This window comes from Colobus angolensis, unplaced genomic scaffold (genome assembly GCF_000951035.1).
Source record: "Colobus angolensis palliatus isolate OR3802 unplaced genomic scaffold, Cang.pa_1.0 Scaffold56, whole genome shotgun sequence".
Taxonomy (NCBI): domain Eukaryota; kingdom Metazoa; phylum Chordata; class Mammalia; order Primates; family Cercopithecidae; genus Colobus; species Colobus angolensis.
Genome location: NW_012119154.1, coordinates 5,925,513 through 5,936,536, shown reverse-complemented (window position 1 = coordinate 5,936,536; position 11,024 = coordinate 5,925,513). Strand labels below are relative to the sequence as shown.

The 11,024-nt window shown below is 41.0% G+C and overlaps 1 protein-coding gene across 1 annotated transcript in view; it reads left to right on the top strand.

The window, feature by feature from the left end:
* Positions 1-420: 420 nt before the first annotated feature.
* Positions 421-11,024, top strand: part of SUSD5 (sushi domain containing 5) — a 39,876-nt gene continuing 29,272 nt past the window's right edge. Inside the window, exons 1-2 of the mRNA XM_011961629.1 lie at positions 421-743; positions 7,104-7,222. Coding sequence (XP_011817019.1) covers positions 421-743; positions 7,104-7,222 — 442 coding nt within the window. The remainder of the gene's footprint in view (positions 744-7,103; positions 7,223-11,024) is intronic.

The window sequence follows — 11,024 nt, the reverse complement described above, 5'->3', positions numbered from 1 at the left end:
AAGCCAAGGTGTACCGGACATCATCCCTGTTTTCTTGTCCAGTAGGAGAGAAGTACAGCAGACGCAAATGAATGTATTGTGAAAGGGGCCTGGTAATATACTAAGGCAAGGGACAGAGAGAAGGGAAGCAACCTGTTGTATAGGGGGTCATCCTAAGGCTGAGGGAGGCAGAAGAAAGCAGAGCTGAGGCCTAAATCAGTGCCTTAGACATCAAGTGACCTAACTTAGGGAAGCCTAGGACACTGAGCCTTGACACATGATATTTGTAAAACACCATTTTAAAAGAAAGATTTGAAGAGCTTTTCCAGATCGACACACCAGAGCAGATGGTTAATTTTGAAAAAAAAAAAGAAGAAGAGCAAAAAAAGAAAAAAACAAGGATGAAAATGCTAGTGTAATTATCATCACCTGATCCCAGGGATGGTGTGCAATGTGGTAGTTGCTGCACTTGGAACTTCAGGCAAGGATTGCAATTCTAACTGGCATCTGCCAGAGGACGAGTTTGCTGAGACTAACTTCCCATGGATCCTGAAATCCACATGTGTTTGTGCTTGTCCCCACACAGGAAAGCTCTTTGTGCTGGAGTCTCAGAATGGCTCTCAGGGCCTAGAACTGGAGGCTGCTCGGCTTTCCTGCAAGAGCAGGGGTGCTCACCTGGTGTCTGCAGACGAGCTGCGGAGAGTGGTACAGGATTGCTCCTTTGCGGTGTGTGCCACTGGCTGGTTAGCAGATGGCACTCTCGGGTAAGTCAAGCGAGCACTCCTTTTCCAACTCACCCCAATTGCACCACCAAGGCTTATATAGGGCTCAGTAATTGTTCTGTTGAGATACCAATACAGGGAGAGTACAGTGGGCAGTAGCCTCCAGTGTGTTCATATTTTGTTTTGTTTTATGTGAGATGGAGTCTAGCTCTGTTGTCCAGGTTGGAGTGCAATGGTGCAATTCTAGGCTCACTGCCACCTCCACCTCCCGGGTTCAAGCGATTCTCCTGCCTCAGCCTCCCGACTAGCTAAGATTACAGGCATGTGCCACCATGCCCAGTTAATTTTTGTATTTTTAGTAGAGGTGGGGTTTCACCATATTGGCCAGGCTTGTCTCAAACTCCTTACCTCAGGTGATCCACCTGCCTCGGCCTCCCAAAGCGTGAGCCACCGCGCCTGGCGTGTGTTCATGTTTTGAGTTTGCTTATAAAAGCATTTTTCTGGAGTTCTGTCAGAATTCTTTTATCCCCTTACTTTGTTATGTTGAATTTTCTTTTTTTGTTTTAGACATAGGGTCTCACTCTGTCAACCAGGCTGGAGTGCTGTGGCATGGTTACAGCTCACTGCAGCCTCAACCTCCTGGGCTCTAATGTTTCTCCTGCCTCAGCCTTCTGTAGCTAAGACTACAGGCATGTGCCACCACACCTAGCTAATTGTTTATTTTTATTTTTTGTAGAGATAGAAAATGCTTGCTATGTTGCCCAGGCTGGTCTTGAACTCTGACCTCAAGCAATCCTCCTGCTTTGGCTTCCCAAAGTTCTGGGATTACAAGCGTGAGCCACCCTGCTTAGCCTTGAATTATTATTATTTTTTTTTTGAGACGGAGTCTCGCTCTGTCACCCGGGCTGGAGTGCAGTGGCCGGAAATTTTTTTAAATAATAAAAATAATACATGCTTATTGCAAAAATTTCAAATAATGCATATATATATACAAAGTACAAAGCAAGTTTCTCTCTTCTTCTCCACCTCAGAGATAATGACTATTAACTATTTGGTATACATTCTTTATCCCTTTTTTCTGTGGACACTCATCTACATATATATATAGGAATATGGCATGGAGGTTTTAAAATATGGCCACAATTTTTTTCACACCACTGGCATCAACAGGTGTGTTTGCCTCTATAGCAAAAGTGAGATTACTTGACTTCTGAAGTTAGGCTGGAAAAATCCATGCTGCATCTGTCTAGATTTCTGGGGACACTCACTTTTGTAGCCTTGAGATGCCATGAGGAGTCTGACTGTGCTGAGATGGGTGTGCTGTGAGGAAGGCCAGATCACATGGAAATATCTCCATTAGGGGCTCTTGCCAACAGCCCTAACCAATGTCCTAGCCCGTGGCCAGCATTAACTGCTGAAACTGTGAATGAAGATGCCTCTAGGTGATTCTAGCCCCCAGCCGTTGAGTTATTGTCAGCCTATGAGTCTTGCCAGCTCAGCTCCTAGACCTTATATGCAAGACAAGCCATTCCTGCTGTGGCTATCTGAGTTCCTTTAGAGAAGTAATTGTTATGGCCAGCTAGGAGAAATCTTTCCAATAGTGCTGAAACCTGCTTGGTTTTAAATTTTTACTAATTTATTAATTTTTTTGTAGAAACGAAGTCTTGCCATATTGCTCAGGCTGGTCTCAAACTCCTGGGCTCAAGCAGTCCTCTGGCTTTCATCTCCCAAAGTGATGGGTTTACAGGTGTGAGCCACCATGCCTGGCCTAATTTTATTTTTTAAATTGACAGATAATAATTGTATATATTCATGGAGTACGTAGTGATGTTTTGACACACATAATGGAGAGTGATCAGATCAGGGTAATGAGCATGTCTGTCATCTCAAATATTTAGCATTTCTTTTTTGCTGGGAACATTGAATATCCTCTTCTAACTGTTTGAAATGATATGTTATTGTTAACTATGGCCATCCTACAGTCACATAGAACACTAGAACTTAGAACACTCATTGGTGAAAGGATAGTATCTTCAATAAATGGTGCTGGGAAAATGGGATATCTATATGCAGAAGAATAAAACTAGACCCCCACCTCTCACCTCATATAAAAATCAACTCAAAATGGATTATAGACCAAAATGTAAGACCCAAAACTGTAAAACTACTAGAAGAAAACATAGGAGGAATGCTTCAGGATATTGGTTTGGGAAAATATTTTAGTAAGATCTCAGAAACACAGGCAGCAAAAGCAGAAATAAACAAACACTTCTTTAGTCATGCTCAAAGAAGGCAGGAGCCTCTTCACTTTTTCCTTCATGCCACAGGAAATGTGAAAGCAAACAAGGCACCAAGGACTACTTTGGTAGATGATTATCCTAAGATGTCTGGCTGGCAAGTGGCCATGGAAAACATAGACAGCCATGCTGACTCATGTCTCCAAATGTGTCAAGTATGAAGCAGCAACTGAATAAAGGGACAACTGAGGCTACATCCAAAGCCTTTTGGTGAATCTGGAACTGTGGTCCTCTCTCTGCCTTACGTTTTATATCCACGCTCTTGAATAGACAAAATATACCCTGTGCATGCATTTCCATAATGTAGTCAAGCAGGAATATTTTTTCATAGTTCTGTTACTATAACATTTCATCAGATAACCAGAGTATTCACAGATTCTGAAGAGACAGCTTGCAACTAGGCTTAGGTCTCTCAGGCATTGTATGCCAGGACTGGACGGTTAGAAAGGTCCATCTTCTGTGGGTTTACTGGAAAGTGTTAAGGCGTATTAGTGGATCTCTGCAGGCTGAAATGATATTACCTTACAAAGAAAACATACAGCTGGGTGTAGTGGCTCATGCCTGTAATCCTAGCATTTTGGGAGGCCACGGCGGGTGGATTAATTGTGGTCAGGAGTTCAAGACCAGCCCGGCCAATTTGGTGAAACCCAGTCTGTACTAAAAATACAAAACTTAGCTGGGCATGGTGGTGTGTGCCTGTAGTCCCAGCTACTCGGGAGGCTGAGGCAGGAGAATCACTTGAACCAGGGAGACAGAGGTTGCAGTGAGCCGAGATGGCGCCATTGAACTCCAGCCTGTGCAACAGAGCTAGACTCCGTCTCAAAATAAATAATGAAAGAAAGAAAATATACTTGTTATATTTACTACACAATGTATTAAAAATAGTTTTTCTGGCCGGGCGCGGTGGCTCAAGCCTGTAATCCCAGCACTTTGGGAGGCCGAGACGGGCGGATCACGAGGTCAGGAGATCGAGACCATCCTGGCTAACACGGTGAAACCCCGTCTCTACTAAAAATACAAAAACTAGCCGGGCGAGGTGGCAGGCGCCTGTAGTCCCAGCTACTCGGGAGGCTGAGGCAGGAGAATGGCGTAAACCCAGGAAGCGGAGCTTGCAGTGAGCTGAGATCTGGCCACTGCACTCCAGTCCGGGCGACAGAGCGAGACTCCGCCTCAAAAAAAAAAAAAAAAAAATAGTTTTTCTATCCCTTTTTTATTTTTTTAAATATATTACTCTCTTTTCACCATTCCTATTCAATATCCTTTCATTTTAATTTTCTGGAAACAAGCATCTGACCATTACTATGTCCATTCCACTGCGGGCCTTTCCTGCATAGTTCTCCACTCCCTCACCACACACTGAGAAGTGATGATTAAATGTGTGGTGCATCTTGTAATTGATGGCATAGTAGACATCTAGCACATCTGCCCTATATCTCTATGAATTTATGTTGAGTGTACACGTAAATCCAGAGAATGATAAAGGCCTAGAGTGATGAATTTAGACTTTTGGGCCACTTGTCTCCTGGAAACTTTTGCAGATTCCCTAAAGGGTGACTAAAGAGCTGAATAGCAGTTTTAATAGCCACATGGGACTAGGAGGATGGAGATTTGAATTCACCTTCTGTGTAGGAGGGTACCCAGTGAGTCGTTTTGCTTTGGGTTGGGACCTTGCAGGGCTATGCCCTAAGGGTAAGCTGGACACAGTACACTGTACAGTGAACTGGATGCAGGCCCTCCTGGGAGAAGCAGCACATCTTCAAATACTCTATAGCCATGAATTTGGATTGAGATGACCCTGAATTTCCAGTGCTCCAGATATCTAGGAGAATCAAATAAAAATTATCTTTTGAGGGAGATAGTATCCTAGACCTCAATTTATTTCAACAAACAATTTAGCCAATGTAGGATTTGTCTCACAATATAAAATAACTAGGTGTGTGAGGAGACAAGGCAAGTAGAATAAAATTCAGAAGAAACAATAGGTAATAGAAACTCCAGACATTAGGATTAGTAGATGCAGACTTTAAAATAACTATCCTTGACATGTTCAAAGATATAAAAGATGAGAAGGAGAATTTTGGCAGAGAGTGGAAACTGTAAAAATAACTAAATGGAAACTCTAGACATGAAAAATTCAGTAACTAAAATTAAGAAATCAATGGATAGACCTAATAGCTGATTAAAAAGAGCCAAAGAGGGCTGGGCATGGTGGTGCATGCCTGTAGTCCCAGCCACTTGGGAGGCTGAGGCAGGAGGCTCACTTGAGCCAAGGAGTTCAAAGTTTAAATACAGTCTAGACAACATAGTGAGACCTTGTCTCAAAAAGAAAGAAAAGAAAAGAAAAAAAAAAAACAAAGAAGAGAGGGAAAGAGAAAGAAAAGAAGGAAGGAAGGAGAAAGAAGAAAGAAGAAGAAAGAGAGAGAAAGAAAAAAGAAAGAAAGAAAGAAAGAAAGAAAAAAAGAAAAGAAAAAGAAAGAAAGGAAAGAAAGAAAGACTTTTAAAAAAAGAGCCAAAGAGAGGATTAGTGAACTGGAAAATATTTCAGAGGAGGATATCCAGAATCAATAACAGAGGGAAAAGGATGAAAAATTATACAACAAAGGGTAAAAGACAAAGAAGATGCAATATAATTTGAATTATAAAAGGAGAAGAGAAAGAAAAAAGAAAATAGAAAAAAAGTAATATGAAAATGATCCACAATTGAAGAAAAACATCCAGACACAGACTCAAGAATCACTGCAAAGCTCAAGTGAGACAAATACAAAGAAGTTCACAGCTAGGCACATCATGGTAAGACTGGAAGAATCATATATGAAGAAAAGAATATTTTTAAAAATTAAAAATGCTGAGATTGTCTTTAAAGGAGGAACAATAAACTGACAATGAAAGCCCAAAGACTTTTGATATTTTGAAGGTACAGAAAGAAAATTACTGCTAACCTAGAATTTTATCCCCCAATGAAAAATATCTCCCAATAATAAAGGTGAGATAAAGAAATTTTTAGACAGATGAAAGGTGAGAGAATTCATTGCATCCAATCTGCACTTAAACAAGTGCTCTTCAGGCAGGAGGAAAATATTGCATGAGGAAGACTAGAGAGGCAAAAAGGAATAAATGGAAGTAGTAAATATGTGGACCAATTGAAATTATGTAATTGTCTGAAGCAGTAATAGTAACACTGGATGCTAAAAAATGATTTATATAAGTGGGAAGTGTTTTAAGTGTATTCATATGTAGTGTTTTAAGTATTTCAAGTTGTATTATTAGGGACAATGATAAAAGTAATATTACATTTCAATAAGTCAAAGAAGTTGTAACTTCTGGGTACCATTGAAGAAAATAGTGAAAGGATATTTAACTTCCAAATCAATACAGAGAAAAAAGAGAATACTTCCTCCAAAAATGAAGAAGAAGAATTCAGATAATCCAAAGTGGGGAAAAAAGAAAGAAGAGGAAAGGAAGAGAGAATGGGCAGAACTAATAAAAAGCAGATTTAAATTAGATTGATGATTAAATTAAGTATAAGTAGACAAGAGGCTCCAATTAGAACACAGAGATTGTGAGATGAACTTTTAAAAATTCAAGTATTTGCTGTTTAGAAAAGATATCCTTAAATAAATTATGGGAAAAAATTATAATGGAAATTATCATGTATTTAGAACTCAGTGATATTAAAAATATACATAACCAAACTCATGGGGTGCTGCCAAAACTATAGAAGGAAATCTAAAACATTAAATGTTTGTTAGAAAAGGAAGAAAGCTGAAGGCTCATGAACTAAAGATCTAAAGAAATTTGAAGAACAGCAAAATAGGAGAAAAAAGAGCAGAATTTTATGAAATAAAAACCAACATAATCTGGAAGAGATCAACAATATATTGCCTTTGAAACTCGAATTGATCCCTATTACTTCAACTGAAGCATCACCTATATTTCTGAATTTAGACTTTTTTTTGCAGAAAATGTGTCCAGATTTATGCTTTTAGACAGAGCTCATGAATCAGAAAAATCTCTGCTGATTCGGAGCTGACAGCAGAAGAGAATTATTCCTTATTATTTTCAACCCGGAGTTCTCCTCACTCAGTGCCTTTTTTGTGTGTTTCAGAACAACCGTGTGTAGCAAAGGAAGTGGAGAACAGCAAATCATGAGAGCTGTCGATGTGAGAATTGAGAGCAACCCAGTTCCTGGTGGCACATACAGTGCCCTTTGTATTAAGGATGAAGGTCAGTGCCAGAGTCTTCCTAAAGGTGCTGGAGGGTGTGCTCTTGGGGGTTGCTATATTAGGTTGGTTTCTCTAGAAGAAAACCTTGAAGTGAGGATTTACTAGACATGGTTTATCAGAAAGTCTTCCAAAGAAAAGCCAATAGTGCGGTGGGGAAGTGGACAAGACAGGGAAGGGGGTCAAGCATCGGTGCAATATTGAGCGAAATTCACAGTGATGGTGAGGTGCTGGGTAACTTTGGCTCAGTCACTCAGGAAACCCCTGGAGATAGTGTGTGTATGTAACCCTAGTTTTTCCAACTGGGGTGAGGGAGCTGGAGTAGTTATACCACACCTGTCAGACATGGGTGAAGGTTTGCTTTAGGAGATATAAATTCCCAGGTTCTTCTGTGTTTTGCGTGTGCACAGGCAAAAGGTTCCAGTAGCCTGAGTGCCACCTTCCAACAAAGAGGTGAAGGTGCCTACCGGGAGTCCCTGTGCATGGGAATGGTAAAAGTGTCTAGAGAATATGGGCAGAGCCCTAGCAGCATCTGATACAGCTGCTGGTGTTCAAAGCTTGCCCTCCAGTCTCTCTTCATATTGGACAGTACGCTAAAAAGAAAATAATATCTTTTTCCCAAAAAGGAAATGTATAGGATTTAGGAAACTGTTCACAGTAAGGAAAATTCAAATTCCTATTGGGAAATCAGCTGAGTGGTGAGGAGAAAATCATAAAGAAGCCTCAAGGGCAGCATTTTGTATGCACCAAATAAGTACACCTCTGTTATCAGAAACACATGTGGTTGAAAAAGGAATATTCGTGTGAACAGGGAGGGGGAAGCAAGCTTCTTACTAATCGGTCATAGAAACGAGCACAGGTTCTTCTTGGCTGCACACTGGATTCATCGAGGGGGTGTTAAAAAATACTGATGCCTCAGTGCCAGCGCTAAAGATTCTGATTTAAATGTTCTGGGTTTTTTTAAACTCCCCTGTGATTTCAATATGCAGCCCAGGTTGAGAACTCCTTCTGTAATGCAGTGTTTCCCAGACTCCCCTGATAGTGTGAAATACCAGAAGAACTTGTTGAAAATACAAATCATCTGACTGCATCCCAGAAGCACCAAATCCTTATCTCCAGCAAAGGGGTCAGAGGAGTTGGTAAAAGTAAGAGTCATGGTGATCCCTAAGGGCCTTCTGCTCTGGGGTCCCTCTCTAGGAAGGGCTCTGCATCTGCTGGTTTCTATGGAAGGGTGTTGGGAGAGTCTCCTGTCATCACTGATCCAATCAAGCAACTGAGAGATGTGACTTGGTTTCCAAAAAATCCAGGGAGAGCAATATCTGTGGTTTATTTTTTTTCTTAAAACACACACACACACTTACATACACACACACACACACACACACACTAGTACAATTTTTATTTTTATTTATTTATTTATTTTGAGACGTAGTCTTACTCTTGTCGCCCAGGCTGTAGTGCAATGGTGTGATCTCAGCTCACTGCAACCTCTGCCTTCCGGGTTCATGCGATTCTCCTGCTTCAGCCTCCTGAGTAGCTGGGATTACAGGTGTGTGCGCCACCACGCCTGGCTAATTTTTGAATTTTTATTAGAGATGGGGTTTCACCATGTTGATCAGGCTGGTCGTGAACTCCTAACCTCAGGTGATCTGCCCGCCTTGGCTTCCCAACATGCTGGGAGTACTGCGCCTGGCCCACATTAGTAAATTTAAATAATCTTTTAAATTCTAAACATAAACAGAGGGTCATATCCCTGAGGGAGACAGGACAGAGCCAGAAGAAAAACAGGACAACCTTTTTTCTTCAGTAATGTCAAAGAAATATGTAGGGCTTCTGAGTCTTATTTCTTTCTCCAATAAACAAGATACATTGGTTGGCTTTTGCTAGCTAACATATCACCCCAAAATGTAGTGGCTTAAGACAGCAACTATTTATTTAGCTTACAATTTTGTGAACCACCACTTTGGCTGCTTTTCTGCCGGTCTTGGTGGGACTTCTTCATAAGTCTGTGGTCAGCTGCTGTTAGCTAGGTATGCTTGCTTCTAGGAGTTGGCTGGCTTTTGGCTTGGGTGACAAGGGCAACTGAACCATGTGTTTCTCCTCACCCAAGAGGCCAACCTGGGCTTTCCACCTCACAGACCATCGAGCAAGTTATGTGTATGCAAGTGTGTGCCCCTTTTGCCCACAACTGTAGTGCATGACGTCAGAGGTTGAGAACATCCATTCATGTCCTATAGGACACCAAAGTCAACGTCATGATAGTGACTCCAGATTTGAGTCATGGACAACTCAATATATATGATACATTACACTCAGAGGAACATATTGATTCAGTGATTCATTTTTTGCATATTCCTTCCAAAAATGTGTAACTGAATCTAATCACAAGGAAACATTAACCGAACTCAAACTGAAGAACATCCTACTCTTTTTAAAAAATTGTCAAGAATAAGAAAGGCTAAGCAAGTGTTCTAGATTAAGATAGACCAAAAAGACTTGTCAATGAAATGCAATTCGTGATCCTGGATTGTATCCTGAACTAGGAAAAAATAGTTATAGTTGATGAAATTTGAATATGGATCATGAATTAAATAATAGTATTGTATCAACATTTAAATTTTCTGATTTGGATAACTGTACTGTAGTTATATAAGAGAATATCCTTGTTTTTAGAAATGCACACCAAGGTTTTTAGGGACAAAGCGACATCATATCTACAACTTACTCTCCAATGGTTCAAAAAAGAATTATAGATACACATATATACATAGTCACATATATATGTATACACACATGTATGCATGTGTGTGTGTGTGGTATGGAGAGAGGAAGAGAGAGAAGAGAATGATAAAGCAAAGGGAAAATGAAAACACATTGGTGAACCTGCATAAAGGGTGGGTTCCTTGCTTTTATAATGTTTATATAACTCTGAAATTATATAAAAATTTAAAATCTCAAAAAGCTCAGGCCGTAGCCAGATGTAGTGGCGCACACCTGTAATTCCAGCCACTCAGGAGGCTGAGGCACGAAAATCACTTTAACCCGGGAGGTGGAGGTTGTGGTGAGCTGAGATCACATCACTGCACTCCATCTTGGGCGACAGAGCAAGACTGTCTGAAGAAAGAAAAAAAAAAGAAAAAAGAAAACCGAACAAACAAACAAAAAACGCAAAAAGCTCAGGCCGGGCATGGTGGCTTATGCTTGTAGTCCCAACACTTTGGAGGACAACTTGAGCCCAGAAGTTTGAGACCAGCCTGGGCAACATAGCAAGATACGTATATATACATATGTGAAAACATATATATGTGTGTATCTATAATTTTTTTGAACCATTGGAGAGTAAGTTGTGCATATGATACCCCTTTGTCCCTAAAAACCATCCCTTCAAAAAGTAAAAAAATTCGCCAGGCATGGTGGCACACCCCGTATTCCCAGCTACTCTGGAGGCTGAGGCGAGAGGATCTCTGGAATTCAGGGGTTTGAGGCTGCAGTGAGCTATGATCATGCCACTGCACTCCAGCCTGAGCAACAGAGTGAGTCCCTATGTCTCTCTCAAACAACAACAACAACAACAAATGGTCTACATACTCCTCCAAAAACAGCAAAAACAACAGCAGCAGACAAAAATAAACCTAAGACACAAAATAACACTGAGTCATGGGGAGCTGGTTGGAGAGAGCCAGTGGAACTGGAGGGTGTGGAGACCCGGGCACACCGAGGGCACGCCGCCAGAAAGCTCGGCAGCGAACTGTCCAGATGTGTTCCAGAGGCAGAGTATCTATGTTGCTGTCGGTTTTTGGGCTTCC